The 18,924-nt window shown below is 33.5% G+C and overlaps 1 protein-coding gene across 3 annotated transcripts in view; it reads right to left on the minus strand.

Annotated features, from left to right (window-relative positions):
* Positions 1 to 11,360: 11,360 nt before the first annotated feature.
* KCNT2 (potassium sodium-activated channel subfamily T member 2) overlaps positions 11,361 to 18,924 on the minus strand; it is a 545,987-nt gene continuing 538,423 nt past the window's right edge. Inside the window, exons 29-30 of one of the 3 annotated variants that reach the window (XM_043999339.1) lie at positions 16,743 to 16,827; positions 11,361 to 12,763 (exon numbers count right to left, since the gene is read on the minus strand). In XM_043999339.1, coding sequence (XP_043855274.1) covers positions 12,652 to 12,763; positions 16,743 to 16,827 — 197 coding nt within the window. In that variant the 3' untranslated portion in view covers positions 11,361 to 12,651. The remainder of the gene's footprint in view (positions 12,764 to 16,742; positions 16,828 to 18,924) is intronic. The other 2 variants (XM_043999341.1, XM_043999340.1) reach the window with 2 other exon arrangements.

Genomic DNA, 18,924 nt, shown 5'->3' on the forward strand with positions numbered 1-18,924 from the left:
CTCTTCCACTTTTGTTTTAAAATGATATTACCTTTATATTAAGGACACATTCATTTGTAGGAAATTAGATTAGTGTGGTGAATAGATAGCCAGCTTTAGATCAAGTTGACGATGTTCAACTCCTTTTTTGATACATAATAGTGTAGGATTCTGCAACAAGTCACTAATAGCTCAGTGATCCCAGGGAACTTCCTAAGGCTAAAATTGAAAACCAAGTGTCAATCTGCATTAGTAGAGGGAGCTTCTTCACCAAGAGCTCACATTATCAATGAAATTACACATCAAGTTTAAAAAGATTCTAAGTTCGAAGGCAGCTAGGTGGAGCAGTGCATAAAGCACTGGCCCTGGATTCAGGAGGACCTGAGTTCAGATCCAGCCTCAGACACTTGACACTTACTAGCTGTGTGACCCTGGGCAAGTCACTTAACTTAATTGGCCAGCCAACAAAAACGTTTAATAATAATAATAAATAAAATTCTAAGTTCTTGCAAAAAATATTGCTGCTCTTTTTAAACCAAATGTCATTAAACCAGATCCCAGTAATTTCACTGATTTCATGAGCTCCCAGTGAAGAAAATAGATGTGGCACAGTTTTTCTAGCAATATGGCAACTCAGTGTTCTTTGAACAATTGCTAAAAGTAAGTAATAAATCTTACTTATTATGAATAGTCTAAGAAATATGTGATCCTTAGCATTTTGCCTCCCTTTCTTTCAACCCAACACCATAACTATGGAAGTGGAAATGACTGAAATTTTTCAAAAGATAAATGGTGAAAGTGCATAATCCCACAGTTTTCAAAGGAAGAAATATAAGCTATCAACAAACATAAAACCAATGCTCCAAGTCACTAATGATTAAAGGCAAATTCAAACACTTATGAAATTCTCTCTCACAACCATCAGAACAGCAAAAATGGCAAATGAGTAAAATGAATATTGTTGGAGGGCTACAGGAAAATTAGCACAATAATTGTTGGTTGAGCTGTTAACAGGTCTGGAAAACAATTTGGAAATATATCGAGAAACTTTCTAAATTTTGCATACTATTTTAACTCTATCCCCTTAAAAATGAAAGAGGAAAGGGATGCATATGGACAAATCAATATAATAGTTCTTTTTGTAATGGCAAAGTGCTGGAAAATTAATGGGGTGCCTATAAGTTGTGGAATGACTAAACAAAATTATGTTCTATGCATATAATGGAATATTATTACACAATAAGATGTGAGAAAAGGTCGTGTCAGTGAAACTAGGAAGGCTTGTATGAATTGATATTTTGTAATTGAATAGAATTAGATTTATTTATTCAAATATCATAAAGAAATTCATCTTTGAAAAACTGACTCTGATCAGTGCAATGATGTATCATAGTTCCAATGAAGTGGTGATGAAACATAATATCTACTACTTCTAAAGTGGTGGATTCATGGTGGAGCATAAAACAGACATTGTGGAACATGGCCCATGTGTGTATTTGTTTTGCTTGTGTAGGCAAATTTGTTACAATAGTTGTGTTTTCCTTCTTTTAAAAATTTGAAGGGGAAGAAGTGAGAAGAAAAGGTGGAGACGTCATTGAGGTTGTCAAAAAAAGCACAGAAGAGAATAAAAGGAAAGGAACAAATGAAAACAGAAAAGCAGGATAAATTTAAAAGTGACAAGTTGAATTTATGATATGCTTGAATGATTTCCACTATATTATCCCAGCCTTTTCTTAAAGATCTTTAGTATTCCTTTTTTATAAGAAAAATAAAGATCCATATAATAGAAAATTGCATTTTTGTATACTATTTCCTGTTCTACTGTTATATGGCAATGCTAATTTTATTTGCTCTTTAAGGTCATAACAAAAAGTAAAATGTAAAAGCAAAACAATGTAATGCTTTCCATTTTTGAAACCCTTACCTACTTGCCAATTCTTGAGCCTGAATCATCTTTTACATCACATTCTCTGCTTTGTCTCCTATATTACAAAACACTAAATGACCAAAAACAAAACAACTCAAGCACTTGCTATGTCCACTATAAATTCACATTAGAGAATATTGTTAGCTCAGTGTAAGGAAAAATTCCCCAATTAGTGCAAACAGGCTGCCTCTGTAGGTACCGGGTTCTCTCTAACTAGAGATCATCAATAAATGTTCAAATAACCATTTGTTGGGATATTGTAGCAGTATTCTTATTCAGATAAATTTTGGATTAAGTGGCATCTGATATGTGATTCTCTGATTCTCCGTTTTCTTTTCATGGTCCAATCTCATCATCCCATGAACCATAAGAAGGAGTCATCTCTTTCTTCATATTCATCTTTTCTCCAATATAAGCTAAAAGTATAATGAATATATAATTAAAATATAGATGTAGGTATTAAGTAACTGCTCCATAATGAAACTGAGATATAACTTCCATACTATAAGGTCATCATTTAATTTTTTTCCTTACTCAATACTTCATAACACTTCTCTCAGAAGTTGCAAATCTTTTCCTTTTTCTTCAAACCTACTAGACCAGCTTTTCTTCCCCCCACCTTCTTTAATAGACATCTTTGGTTTCTAATTTAATTAATAATGAGATATCACAACTTTTGTGTTCCACTGCTGAAAATCCTCCTTCATCTGCACTTATTCTCTTCTTACTAGTTTCAGGTGAAATAACAGCTCATTTCTTTTTCAAGGCCAATCTCTGTAACCCCAAACCTCCAGTTCCACCCTATCTCAGGAATTTATTACTCAAACTATCACTTATTCCCATCTTCTCTCTTTTATTGCCAATTCCTCCCTAAATATTGATTTCTTTCACATTGATTATAGATGTTACTAATTTCTCCCATACTTTATGAAAAACAAACCAAAAAATCCTTCAGTTGACTCTGCCATTCCCCATGGTATTTTACTTTATCTCTCCTATTTTTTCTGCATGAACTACAATTGAAATTATCTTCTAAGACATAATTGAAGAGGTCTTTGCAGTGGCTTGTTTTTATCCAGCCTTTTCTTGAAGATCTCCAGTAAGATAAAATTAAGGAAGCAGAGAAAATTCAACTTCCAGAGGCTGCCTTCTCCTGGCCCTACCCTTTATGCTGGGTGAAGGGGTGGGAAAAGAAGCTTTTTCTGGAAAGCTGAATCCAATCAGGTTTCAGGGGCAGCTTTGTCCAATCAGAGCAGTAGTATTTCTTTAGATTTATAAAGCAGTATTTCTTTATTCATTCCTCAATCAATGGAAATTTACTGTGTATTTCAGTTCCTTCCTACTTAAAAAAATATTACATATGGAACTTCCTTGCCTTTCTTGTAATAAGAACTCATTTTCCAGCAGTTAGATCTCTAGATCTAAGGGTAGGGGCTTATAATAATTTTTAAAGCATAATTACAAATTAGTTTTCAGAATAGTGGGTCTGCTACACAACTCTATCACAGAGTGTTACTCCATTCGCATTTACTTAAATATTTATTACTATTTTTTTGCAACCTTTGTCATTTTACTGGTGAAATCTCAGATATGTTTTGTTTTTGTTTTTGTTGAGGCAATTGGGGTTAAGTGACTTGCCCAGGGTCACACAGCTAGTAAGTGTCAAGTATCTGAGGCTGGATTTGAAATCACATCCTCCTGACTCCAGGGCTGATGCTCTATCCACTGCACCACCTCGCTGCCCCAGATATGTTTTTAATATTTATTTTTTTACTAGTACTTTGAAGCAATTTTGATTAATTTATCTTTTTTAAATAGTTTGCAATATTTTTCAGAACTGCACCTTCATATGCTTTGGCCACCTATCCATTAAGTGATGCAGATTGGACTCATAGTTTCTGTTAATTACTTAAATATCTTGGGAATCAGATTCTCATTAGACATATTTGATGCAATTTTTCACTGTAAGTAGCTTCCCTTTTATAATACTACTTGCAAGGACTTTGTTAGTTCAAAAATGTTTTAAATTTCATAAATGAAAACTATTTATTTTGGTTCTTGTGATATGATCATATTTAACTCTTGCTTGATAAATAATTTTCTGCCAGCTACTGCTTGAAAGGTAGCTGATCTTTTAAATTTTTTTCCCTTATACTGTGGCATTTAATATTCTGCTTGTATGTCTAATTTTAAGATTGTTTTGGTATATAGTATGTAATGTAAATCCAATTACTGCCAATCTGCTCTTTTGTTTTCTGAGAAATTTTTGTTAGATAGGTATTTCTTTCCCAAGCAATGTTATTATGTCTTTTATTTGTCAATGACTAGAATATTGAATACAATCTTTATTCTCTAATCCTTTCCACAAGCCCACTTTTGTATTATTTAATTCAGTACAAATATTTTTGTGATTACTCTTTTTTATTACAATGTGAAGTATAGAAATGCTTTTCTTCCTTAATTCTTACTTTGTTCAATATTTCCTTTGAATTTCTAGACCTTTTGTTCATTCCAGTGAATCGGTGGTAATTTTGCATGGCTCCGTAAAGCATCCTGCTGAATGATTTATTGGCACATCCCTAAATATGCCAACAAATTTAGGTTGTATTACTGTTTTTATTATAGTACTTAGTCATGAGAACTGAAAACTACTGTTAGGTAAGGTATTCTTTATTTATTTGGTGGGAATTTTGTAATTATATCTCCACAAATCTTAAGCATGTCTTCATGGTTTAAGTGATAGATAATTCATGCCTTTGTTACTTATTTTGAAAGAGATTGCATTTGTGTTATTTTCTCCTGATTTTCACGATTATTATATAGAAATTATTTTCAAAAATGTTTGTGGCTTCATTTTGTATAATGTTACACTAAGTTGTGTCAATTATTTTATTTCCTACTTCTCTGAGACTTTCTAAGTAAAGCATAATTCCATCAGCAAATGGGGATATTTTTGTTTCCCTTTTGTCAGTTTATTCTCTTAATTTCTTTCTTTACTCTGATTTTTATCACCACCATTCTCAATCTTCAATTTCTCCCTATGTATAGCATAATCAAAACTATCCTGTCCACTTACCTACTAGTAGTTGCTTAACTGCCAAATGTAACAGCCTTTTCTCAGTCCTCACCCTTTAGTTCTTTCTGTTGCCTTTACCATCGTTTATCACTCTCTTCTTTTTGATACTCTTTTTGACTTGTTTTTGGTGGGACTTCCCTCTCCTAGTTTCTTTTCTGCCTGTGTGATCACTCCTTATTAATTTCCTTTGCTGGATTTTCACGCTGGTTGTACTTGCTAGGGATGGGTGTCCTTCAAGACCAGCTGAATCCTCTTCACTTCTTTGATATTCTTTTACTTGCTTATCCCATCAGCTCCCATGGATTCATTTATCATTTCTATATTAATGCTTCTCAGATCTAATTTTCTACACCTAACCTCTCTTCTAGCCTTCAGGCTCATATTACCTACTTACCATCAGATATCTTATACTTTATATCTCAAAGACACTTCAAACCAACATGTCCAAACTTCAACTTGTTATCTTTTATCACACTCTCCCTGTTCTTAACTTCCCTAGTAATATCACTATCACTCTTCCTCAATTTTCTCAACTAAACTCCATCTTCCACTCAGCTTCTTAACTGAACTTTTTAAAGCATGGATCTTACCACATCACTTCCTGATTTCCTTTAAATCCCAGGTAAAATCTGTTCATCTACAAGAAATGTCTCATGATCTCTCTTAATACTAGTGCCTTCCATCTATTTATTATCTTCAAATTATTATGGATATCTTATTTGTCCACAGTCATTTTCATCTTGTCTCCCCCATTAGACTGTGAGCTCCTTGAGAGAAGAAACCATGTTCTGACTTTCTTTCTATCTTTAAGACTTAGCACAATGTTTGCTACATAGTTGGTATTAACAAAAGTTTATTGAATGACTGACTAGGCAATAAACTCCAGTAGCTCCCTATAATTCCAGGATCAAGTAACTATCATCTACTTGATTTTTAAAGCTCTTCATAACTTGGCCCCTTCCAACCTTTTATATATATATATATTTTACTTTTTTCCTTATCATCTACATCCCAGTGCCATTGGCCTCCTTTCTGTTCCTCATACATGACATTCCATCTTCCATCTCTGTGTACTTTCAATAATTGACCCACATGCCTAAAATTCCCTCCTCTTTCATTTATGTCTCATGGCTTCCATGCCTTCCTTCAAGTATCAGATAAAATCCCACCTTCTTCCCATTCCCTATGAATTGTAGTTCCTTTGCTACATGAATAATATTCAATTTTATCCTACCTCCTTTGTTTGTACATTATTGTTTGTATACTGTCTGTCCCATAAGATTATGGGTTCCCTAGGGGAAGGAAATTTTTTTCTAATTTTGTATTTTTTATTTTTAGTGCTTATCACAGTGCTTGGCACATGGTAGTAAAATAACAAATATATGTTAATTTGATTTGATTTGACTTCTCTCATCTAATTGCTATTGGTGGCATTTTGATGACTATGCTATATAGCAGCCAGGAGAAGAACTATTAGTTTCTTGTGTATTTAACAGAAAAAAATGTTTCTAATATTTTCCTACTTAATAAATGCTATCTTTGAATTTTAAATATACACTTCTAATTATATTTTAATGTTTCCTCTATGATATGTCCTGTATGGAAGTTTTAGCATATATGAGTGCTCTATTTTATAAAAAGATTTTCCATTATGTATAGATATAATTATAAAAATTGAGGGATATTTGGTTGTAATACAATCATGTTAATTGTTTTTCTGAAACATCCTTGTATCTCTGGTATAAATTCCACTTGTACTAAATGATCATAACTAACATCAAAGCTTCTTAAATTGTGGGTTACAACCCCCATATGAGGGGGGTCACAAAATTGGCAATAAATGTTTCATTTGTATGCCTATTTTATATACCTATATCCTAGGGTCACATAAAAATTTCTTGGGCAAAAAGGGGTCGTGAGTAGAAAAAGTTTAAGAAGCCCTGTATTAGATGATAGGTAGATTGATAGATGTGTTGCTCTACTCTTTTTATGGAGATTTTCCTGGAATTTTTTGATTAAATATTTGTTGTTATTCACTCATTTCAGTCATGTTCAACTCTTCATGGCCCCATTTGTGGTATTCCTGGCAATGATACTGGAGTGGCTTGCCATTTGCTCTCTAGTTCATTTTACAGATCAGGAAATAAGGCAAACAAGGTTATGCAACTTGTTCAGTAGTTGGTAAGTTAGTAAGTTTAAATATTACTTAGTGATGATTATCTTCTGCCCCCCCTTTCTTTCTTTCTTTGTCTCTATCTTTTTCTCTGTTTTTATCTCTCTGTCTCTTTGTCTCTGTCTCTGCCTATCTTTCCCTCTTTCTCCTTGTCTTACTCTTCCTTGGTTTAATTATTTATAATCTCAGAAAAGAGACATAGATAGTAGTTGTTTGGCAGAAATATAGATGTTATACTCTATCAGCAGGTCACTAAACCATTTCTTACTCTCTACTCTTGGTTGATGAATGCTGCCATTTACTAGCTTTGTGACCTTCTCCAAATCATCTAATCTCTCCAGCATCCAGTTTTCTCATCTGTAATATAAAAGAATGAGGCTGGATAATTATAAATGTCCTTATATTCAAATACTATCATCTAAAAAGCTCATATGGGAATCTATAACTGTAAACATTGTATATTTCTTAAGCTTTTATGCTTCCAAAGATATAATTTCATTTTTTTCTGTAAAAAGGATGTGAACAAAATTATTGAAGCTCTTAATTAACTATTACTTAACTAGACATTTCTATTACAGTCATATTACTGAAGAAAAGAGATAGGCCTGTAACCTTGCTGTGAATGAAGGAGAGAGATTAAAAGAGTATCCCTTTCCATGGTGCTGATTTTTGTACATAATGTGATTCTTTGTGGTAGTAACTATAATCCTTATTAGTTCTATATCATAGCAACTCTATTTTCTTTTCTATGGGCTAACTATTCCCCTAGCAGTTTCAAAACTATGGATCTGTAAAAAGCAAAAGAACTTTTGCATATGAAATATGAAGTTAATTTATTTTCCACTTTTGCTGTCACAGATACGTTCTGCCTGTGGGTTTCAGAGTTTAAGGTTTCTGGAGTGTTGAGATGAAATCAATATTGCTCAACACCTCCAGCAACTGCCCAAGCACTTCATGCATCAGTTCTAGTATTAACATCTGGTCCTAACTACAAGAACCAAATTTACCTAGAGGCACTTCCTTCATCTTTTTATTCCCCTTGCCTATTAAATTAGCCTAATGTATTTACAATTTAGTGATTTCAACTCCAATCCTGAACTATTCACTATTTTAACTATGATCCATATAAAATGTTTTCTAGAAAAATTTACTTATGATTTTTAAAAATAATGCAACCTATAAAATGACCATGGCCGTCCTGTACTGTGTTTTCAGGCCAGATCTACATTGGTCTGAAATGTCTGTTCACCCTTAAAAACCTTGTTTTTCATTGCATTTCCCCCAAAAAAATATTGCCCATTTTTTCAACCTATAAGGAAGTTGAATTCTTACATAAAAGGATGCTAAGCTATTTACTACTGTAATAAATGTACAATATTCCCTTCAAAAATAGCTTAAAGGCTGCGTTGTATGTTTCCTGAAGTGATACAGTATATGTGGTAAGCACTTTTGTTCATTTTCTCTTCTTACTTTGGTTATTATTTTATCTGTAGTCTCAATTTCTTAACCAATTCACTACTGATGAATTTATTCCTTCCTTAGTTGTAACGTTCGTTGCAAAATGACTTAGAGCTGATTATTTTAAGTGAGGAAATGAATGATATGCATTTTAAATTGTTATCTTTTCAGTTGTATTTTTGTAGGATAAAAGAAAGGAGAGGGAAAGAGGAATGACATTCCTATTTAGGCTGAATTTCTCTATACCATAGCATAGAAACCTCATTTGGGAAGTTCACTCTAGGCTTGCACTTTTAACAGAAATTATCTTCTGCCTCTTCAGCTTCTTCCGCTGATTGGCTAGTTCATCCCTTTTTAATCTCCATTTTAAGGAGAACAGAGAGGTCACAAGGTCTTCATCCCTATCTAGATAGTCTCCTGAGTTTCTGAACTTTCTCTGCCATGTCCCTTCATAAGTAACCCCATTCTCTATCTCTCTCCCTGCCCTCTGTTGTTGTTGTTGGTGGTGGTGGTGCTGGTGCTAGTGGTGTGTGTGTGTGTGTGTGTGTGTGTGTGTGTGTGTGTGTGTGTGTGTGTGTGTGTGTGTGTGTGTTTCTTTTAGGAGTTGTTTTACAAGTTTCGAATGTAAGCTCCTGGGCAGAGATTGTCTTTCTTTCTGCAGGTATTTCAATTCCCAGAACTTAGCACAGCACATGACAGCTTGATTTGACCTGTTAACTCAAATTTCAATAATATTAACAGAAAAACTTTTATTAGATGGATTACCAGAGGTAATCAGATATTTCATGCCAAGAGCCTTAGCCAGAAGAATCTTTTCCAATCACTGAACAATATGCTTTAATGCCCCATAAACTCAATGTTGTAAAATTCTCAGCTTGGTTTCTATAACTGTTAAAGAAATATAATCGGGCTTTAATTTTGTGATGAACTAAATGTCTTGTTGTAGCATTCTCAAAAAATAGCTTGAATTTACCTGAACATGAAGTAAAATTTGTTATTTCTAGATCAGCCTTTTACCAAAAAAATGTGGATTTAGTAAATGTCTAAATATCAAGCCTATACATATCATTCATTATCTGAGATGATATAACACAGAGGAGGATTTTAAAAAATAATGAAATGGAGGGAATATAGCATTGGAACATGTATGTATGATGTAAATACTGGAAAATAGATTTTGTTTTAAAAATTAAAAAAAAATGTAATGACTTTATAAAGGCTTCTGCCTAGCACCCCAACTATAACCAAATTTGTAGGTGGTGTTTTATCAGAATTTTATTGTACATAATTTAATTCAAAGATCAAAATATACAACATCTAAAATTACATCACAGATTGCACTATGATGAAGGCATTTTGTATCCTGATAAACTTCTTATTCAATATATCATATGCTTATTTAATAAATTATTTCACTTCCCCCTCATCTTCATATCTTCATATGCCTGATGCAGGGCAGTAAATGTTATTTATTTGGAGATACTGGTTGAAGAAAATAGAAATATTTATCCTGAAGAAAAGCATATCTAAGAAGAATGTGTTGAATCTTTCCAAGTATTTGTGGACAGGCTGTTTATGGCAAGAGGGCTAGAATTTTGTTTTGTTTTGTTTTTTTACTTGTATATAAGGATGCAACAAGGAATATTGGTGAGAGGTGCAACAGGTGATTTAATCTGGAACAACAAAAATACCCTCATAATTAGAGCTATTTTCCCCAGTTTTTGTGATTGCTTCTTCATTAGAAATCATCAGGCCAAGGTCGGTTTACTATTAGGCATCATAAGATAAAAGATCTAGGGTCGGAAGGGACATCAGAGTCCATCTACCCCAATTCATTTATTTTACAAATTGAGAAGCTAAAGCCCAGAGTTGTTAATTGACTTATCCAAGGTCACACAAAAGTAGTTACTATCAGAGAGGTATTTAAACATAATTCCTCCAACTCTAGATCCAGCGCTCTTTCCACTATCTCACACTGCCCTTTGCTGTGGAGAGGATTTGTACAAGTAAAGCAATAGACAACCTCGAACATCCTTTCCAATTCTGAAATATTTTAACTATTAGAATATGCTGCTAGCCAACTCTCTGATTCTATTCTCTGATAAGGGCCAGTGGCTAGCCCTCAGTTACCCATACTCATGTTAGCTTTTCATCCAACACAATCAGGAACTTGGGGGAAAGCCAAGTTCATTATGATACATCTCTGTGTGACAATATTTATCTCCCTAGTCTACAGGTATGTGATTTGTGCGAATTTATCCAATTAGTGTCTTGGCTCAGCTTCCACTTACTTGGCATCTCTGTCTTCTATTTTTCCCTTCTGTATTTCATTGGACATAAATCATATTTGTATGGGGTTAAGGGATTAATCATATAAGTATGTCTTACCTGTATATAGGGTTTCACTCATTACCTCACAAGATAAAGTAATAAAACCAAATATATTAAAATATTCTCATGGGATACACATCTATACCTTCTCTCAAATTCAGATAGCATTATACCAGTCTAAAGCAGCACTAAGAGCCAAGGGTTCTGAGAACACAGTATGCACAATACTCCCTTCATTCCACTTCTCACTCTCCAGGTTTCTCTACCTCCCAAACAACTGCCTTTTTATCTTGGACCTACCTCCAACCTGTAGCACTCTCCTCTGATTGGTGAGTCTCTGATCAAAACCACAGTTTTATGAAGCACCCAAACGATGGTCACTCCCATTCCATTCTTTGCTCCTAAGACTTTTGAAATTCTCATCAATATTTTTTGCCCCTGCGTATGTAACCTTCCCCTTTTCCTTGCCCAATTTCTATCTCCTTCCCCTTTAGGGATGGTCCCTCCCTGCTGTTAGAATGCAAACTCCATGATAAGGACCATCTTTTTTTTTGCTTGAATTTGTATCCCCCACATTTAGCACACAGCTTGGCACATTGAAAGCATTTAATAAATTTTCTATTCATCTATCTGTCATTTAAATTAATTGAACCAAATTTCTCCACACAAATTTTTATTATTATAATTATCATTATGGTTATTTCAATACCAAAGACAGAAAGGAGTTCTTTCAATAATTTGAAACATACTCCAAATTTCATTTTTTTAGAAAAATGCACAGTGAAATAATTCTGCATTTGCTCTTTAAATTTCAATCTATTTCTTTCTAATAAATTATGATATGTAGATAGATGAAGAATTCTGAAGCACAAAAGCCAAATGAAGATAAGTTTAGTATACTGTCAGAAAGCTAGGCTAACATTTCCATTCTAAGGTTCTGTGTATGGCTATCCAGCATTGGCTTTTTCTGCTCAATCTTTGTTTTCTTTGCGTATGTAAATGGGTCTTAACACAATTATAAAAAAGAAAAGTCACGTGCTTCATGTTTTCTTTCCTTTTCTTTGTCCCCTGGCTTCTTTATGTGAGCAATAAGGCATGCTGCAGAGAGTTTTAGTGCAATTCCAAAATGAATATATTGTCATGGGAAAAGACAGACAGAAAAGCTATGAAGATAAGTATTCTAACTGAAGCTATGATTCTGATAACAACAATCACACACAGCAGTTTGCTTCTGGGTTTGTAGGCAATAGACATTGCTGGGAAATTTTCTTTTTGTGAGATAGCAGATTTAAAGAACATATATTGGTCCATTTTAATGCCTTTTAAAGCAACAATAATTTTCTAAGTGTAGTACATTAGGTATTTTGACTTTGCTTCCATTAAACTTTGATATTTTTAATCGCTTGTATTAGTCAGGATCAATATTGAAGCCTTGATAAATTTCATATTTGTTCTTGTATCTTAATCTTGCTCTTCAGTCACTCCATTAATGCCTTTCAAATATCCATTGGAAAAAAATAGAATTGGTAACTGGAACTTAGCTTTCAAAATAATCTAAGATTCAAGGTGGGTTTTGTTAATAGAATAGAATAAATTATATCCTATCCTATTTATTTTTTGCCAGCAGCATTTTCTTTTCTGTAGAAGTAGTATTGATGGAATCAAGGTACTCTGTAGAAAAATAGTGTTTTTTATTATCAAGTTGTATCAAAGCTGTGTTTCTTCTCGAGTGTCAGGTCCAGTGGTATTACAGATGCTACTTTTTCGGCTGGGTGCACTGTTTGGAAGGTATGCCAAAGGATCTGGTCGAATTAAATACCTATGAAAAGAATACATATAACTATATTTAGGATCAGTTATATACAATAACACTAAAATCTATTTACATAGTCTCTCTTGAGTTTCATTTCAAACATATTAGCTGTCCAATCTATCTATATCTATGGAATTGCAGTGGAAGTAAATGTAAATGAAAGATTTATTCTGTGGATAACTCAGTGAATGACACAGATGCATTATCAGCTTTCTAAAACTGGCAAGATTGTATTCATGAAGAGTGAGAAATCAAGCAAGGGAATCTTTCATTTAGGTCTTATTTTATCACCTTTATCATGACTACTGGCATAAATTCCAGAATTTGGAGTAGTAAGATATTTATAGTTTCTCTCAAAGGTGCCTAGACTCTAGACCTAGCCCCTAATTAACTTTGTGGGCATGGTAAATCTTTTTTTTTCTTTTCTGAGTCCCAGTGGGTGTGTTATTTTGTTTGTTTGTTTTTTAAGGCATGAAATAAGTGACTCAGAAGTAGTGATCTTAAAATTCAAAATTTGACAATTCTATGAAGTCATCCACATAATTTCAGCAATCACCCTAATTGTTATTTCAATTGATCACACTCAGTTCATAGTCATTGTCCAGAAATTCAAATGAACTGTGGACTTGTGTAGTAGAAAAATGATAACAACTCATATTTAGGCAGTATATATGTGAGTAGCACAAAGTGCTTTGCTTCCATTTTATCATTTGCTCCTCAAATTATGCCTGTGTAATAAGTGCTATTTTTATCCAAACCATTTACAAATGAGGAAATTTACATTCAGAGATGGTCAGTAATTTGTCCCTTAAGTGTCTGAAGCAGGATTGGAATCCTGGTCTTTCTGACTCCAAAACCAGTGAGCTCTCCATCATACTACATTGTCTCTCACCAAAATGTATTCAACCAAGAGATAAATAGAAAATTTTCCATCCACCAAAATTCAGAAATGCTAAATCTAGCATTAAACAAATATTCACTTTTCACTGTCGATTATTAATAATGAAGACTTTTATTTTTGTGGATACTATGTGCAGTTCATAGTGCTAGGTGCCAACTATAAAAAAGAGACATGAGTATAAGGCACAAACAGGTACACTCATTCATTTCTAGTGGATTCATTTCAAACTTCTAGAATATTTTTGGAGAGAAATCTGTCAATATGTAATAAAATTTACATGGAAATACATAAAAAGAATCATACACTTTGGCCTTAATCTTCCATTATTGCAAATAAAACCTCAAAAGAATTATCAATTTTTAAGTGCTAGCTATTAAATTTTATTCAGAGAAACATCCTACACATTTTTTAGAAGTTGGAAATAACTTTAATGTAGAATAACAGTGGCAAAAAGGAAATTATAGCATATTCATATAATGGAATACTATAATGACATTTATTAAAACAAAAAATGAAGAAACCTGGAAGGAGCTCTGTGAAAGAATATAAAGTGACAAAAATAGAACTACAAGAATAGTGTCTACATAACCCTGTCAATGATTGGTACAGGATGAAAGGTGAATGAAAAGGAACAAATAATTCCCATATACTTTTAGAATAAGTGACTGAAATGAATAATTACTAAACAAGCTTAGTTGATTTTATTTATGTTCAATAATTATCTTGAAGAGAAAGAGAAAATGTTTGATTATTACTATTGTGTTGTTGCTGTTGTCATTGTTGTTGTAAAGGTAGAAGAGATTCTCTCTACCCCAGGAGAAAAGAGGGATCAGGAAGGGACAGAATAAGCCAAATTTTGGTTGGGGAAATAAGACCCACAAACAAAATTATACATTTATTTTTTTAATGTAGCATATATTATTACTTAAAAAAAAACAAAAGAAAAATCAGTTCATAGCAAAGGTCATAAGTTAAAAGTATTGGGGAGGGGGTGATCCCTAGGCAGTAGACAAATATGTCATTGTTGAAAGACTTGTGAATTAGGCTTAGAGTCAAGAACTTTAGTGTGCTAGGTGGCACAGTGGATAGAGTGCTGAGATGAGTCAGGAAGACACATCTTTGTGAGTTCAAATCTGGCCTCAGACATTTACTAGTTGTGACTCTGAGCAAGTTTTTTTAGCCCTGTGTGCCTCAGTTCCTCATGTATAAAATGAGCTGGAGAAGGAAATGCCAAAGCACTCGAGTATCTTTACTAAGGAAACCCACCATAGGGTAACAAAGAGTGAAACACATGAAAAAGATTTAACAACAATACCTCAGTCTGTTAGTGTCTATGATCTCATGCAGTATTGCCTCATTACATTATCTTTAAGGAGATTAGCTGTAGGGTTCCTTCTAGCTCTATATTTTAAGTAGGTGAAGGATGGGAATAAACATTTACATAGCATCTACTATGTGTTGGGCACTATGCTAAATGGTTTTCTTGGTTTTTGTTTTTTTTAAATACCTCATTTGATCTTCAAAATAAACTCTATCAGGTAGGTGCTTTCATTATCCCCATTTTAACATTTGCAGTTGAAGAAACTGAGGCAAAGGGAGATTAAGTAATTTGTCATGGTCACACTGTTAATGTCTGAGGCTATTTGAACTCCAGGCCCAGCACTCTATCCACTGTGCCACCAGCTGGGATAGTTAGTCAGTCAGCTAACAAGTATTTATTAAGCTCTTACTGTTTGCCATGCAATTACAATGGGTAGTTTTAGGAAAATTTCAGTGACAAAAATGTGAAAGGAATGTTTGGGAAAATTTTTTTAAAACATTATTTTCAGTAGACTGTTCATGTGGAGTTGTAAGTTGAAAGAGGAAGAATGTTCTAGTAAACACCAGACAGGAGTAGGGAGCATGGAGTGACCATAAATGGATGTTTTAGGGAAACTATAGTACAAATATCAAACTTTTATTATGCTCTTAATCCTATTGAAATTGGCATTCTATTGCTTCATTTCAATTTTAGTAGATTCAAAAATGAACAGATAATTTAAAACCATGATGTATGACAATGAACTTTAAACTTAAAAAAAATCATATTATATTTCCTGAAATGAAGAATCAGAAGAAATTATGCAACAACCACAGCATTATAGGGTTTTATTAATTTTTAAAAGGGGAAAAATGATGGTTGGAGTTGGGTAGAAATTTTTAAAGTAGGGCCAAGTTTAACCTCTCCACTGGTGACTGGTTCCCACACTTCCTCTCTATTGGATGCCTGTGCCATCATCATCTTCCATTTTATCATTAATCTTCCATAATATCTAACGGCTACTTCATCATTTCCTATAGACATGCCCTTTTCTCTTCTCCTTAAAAATAAAAACATCTCTTCAAGCTAATTGACTATATATTACAGGAAGAATAACCTAAACCAAGCACTTAAATTTCTTCATTAACCATTCATCCTTCATTATATTAATGGCCTTTTGTTCTCACTGACCACTCATTCAACCATGTCATTTCCCCATCAATAAAAGCTAATATCTTCTAACTCTAAGATCAAATCAAATTCCTCTATTTGAAATTTCCAGACATTTATATACTCTCTGTAACCAATCTTTAAAAATCTATTTAAAGAGGCAGCTAGGTGGTGCAAGTAGCTTAACTTCCATTTGCTTCAGTTTTTAAACCAGAACAATGGGATAACAAAAGTATCTCTTTTCTAGCATTTTTGTGAAGACCAAATGAGACAATATTTGTAAAGTGATTAACACAGAAGCAGGTATCCTGAATCCAAGTTTAAGATTCCTTCTTGCATAGTAAGCTAAATATCAAATAAATAGTAGCTCCTAAAATAAAAAGCACACCTCATCTACTTCCTTTAAGATTTCTCTACTATAATTCTTGATCCACAGAAAACACATAGTAATGTTTACTAAGTTGAAAATGAAGAGGCCTCTGTAAAAAAAAAAAAGTAAACTCAAATAAAAATAAGAAGCTATAAGAGCCTTTAGAAGAGAAAGAAATACATGCTTTTATGAAAATTTAAGTCTGAAATTCTGTAACTCTCAAAGGTATATGCCATCAACTTACACAACATCATTAACCTCCAGTCTTGTATCAGGAGAAGGATTGATCAGAATGTATGAAAGGGTGCCTTGACGATCATTCATTTCATCTGTAGGATAGATTTAAAAAAAAGTTGTTAGATTATTTACAAATTGCAGGAATGATTGTCTTTGGTAAATCAACAATAAAAATTCCTACTTAATCCGTATAACTGTTAAAAGAGTTTAGCAGATCTTTTAGGAGAGAAATCTATTTTCAAATTATCACCATTGGAAATGTTTTTATTCCATTGAATAATAAAGAAAAATATCAGCTCTTTTAGGAAAGGAACAAAGGACACCATTCCCATACCCATATGTGAAATACTATCAATACTTCTAATTATATACCCTACTATCCTGTACTTGTGAAAAATATTTGTTAATTTCTTAGGAAACGGAGGCTTCTGGGGCAGCTAGGTGGTGCAGTGGATAAAGCACCAGCCCTGGATTCAGGAAGACCCAAGTTCAAATCCGGACTCAGACACTTGACACTTACTAGCTGTGTGACGTTGGGCAAGTCACTTAACTCTCATTGCCCCACAAAAAAACAAAAACAAAAACAAAAAACAAGAAATGGAAACTTCCATAAAAATTTGGCTTTATAATTTAAGGAATAAAAGAAACATTTTGAAAATGTTCCTGATTAAATTCATTTGCAAATAGAATATCAGAGACCAGAACTGCTGAATCATTTGAGTTGATGTCTGAGATGAAAATCTAGGTTTACCACCTTTTCCCTTTGTCAAATAAATGCAAATCTTTCATCTGTGATAATTTTAATGCCAAGGAACTTGTTCTGGAGAGTTCATGACCTGGACTAATCTGTAGAACAATAGTGCTGCCATATATGGGATGGCATATTTGAAGGCAAACTCTTCTGTGATGCATGACTTTCATGAAGGGTTTAATCTAAACTTATAATGTTCTTTGGCATAATGAACCAGCTAATCACTTCAACTCCACATTTTTTTAAGGAGGATAAAAGAAATATTAACCATGGAGGTTAGGTTGAGAAAAAGAAAAGTTATATCTTACTCATTAGAGACAGTATCGAGATAAAATTTCAATATCTTTTTTAAAGGGAAATAAATGGAAACAATGAAATCTGAATTATATTTTGTCTCATTTAAGAATATAATATAGGGACAGCTAGGTGGTGCAGTGGATAGAGCACTGGCCCTGGATTCAGGAGGACTTGAGTTCAAATCTGGCCTCTGATACTTAACACTTACTAGCTGTGTGATCCTGGGCAAGTCACTTAACCCCAATTGCCTCACAAATGTTAAGGGCTAAAATTCTAGCTAAACTGTCTAAAATATCTAATGAGTGGTCACCAATAAATTATAAGCTTTAGCAAGAGTTAGGCTTTTAAGCGTTTATTAAGGAGAATAAGAATTTGGTAAAAAGAGAGAAAGGCCTAGATTCCTATCTATTAAAGGGAGAGCACATTTCTAGCTCCGCTGTCCACCAGAGTCCAAAAAGAAAGAGCCCCAGAGCGAGTGCCAGTCTCTTCCTTCCTCCTCCCACTAGCCCGCGTCACTTCCTGACGCCAAAGAAAAGACTCCTGGTCTTGCCCTCAAAGACCTTCGCTTCATGGGTGGAACTCTTCTACAGTAAGTCTCCAGCAGGTGGCGTCATTCCAATCGTTACACACACACAAAAAGAATATATTATATAATAAAATTCCACTAACATTTATTTAACAGAGAAAAAAGTGTTTTGTTCACCAAAAAGTATCTTTAATGAGTAACCCAAAATTATAGAATTGGGTCAACATGAGCAACTTAAAGTTCTTGCCTAAGATTATGTAAGGAGAATATGATAGAGTCCTAAGAGGAATGTTTGTTTCTCTGAACTTTGGACCCTAGAAGAATACCAGTCAATTCTCAAACCTTTATTACAATCAAAAAGAAACATGGATCCATTTCCTATTTTAAACACTTAATCGTTTAAAATCATAACATAAAGCAAATAAAATCATTACAAAAGGACACAACACAGGGTTTCTTCTAAAACTAGTATATTTATAGGCAAGGTTATATTTGATTTTTGCACAACTATTTAGTTAAGACTACTACTGAATAAAGCAAGATCTATGACATATTGGTGTCTGGGTAGCACATTTAGCTTAAATATGGCATCAAAAATGGGTCTGAAGTCATAGA

The sequence above is a fragment of the Dromiciops gliroides genome, chromosome 4 (assembly GCF_019393635.1).
Source record: "Dromiciops gliroides isolate mDroGli1 chromosome 4, mDroGli1.pri, whole genome shotgun sequence".
NCBI lineage: Eukaryota > Metazoa > Chordata > Mammalia > Microbiotheria > Microbiotheriidae > Dromiciops > Dromiciops gliroides.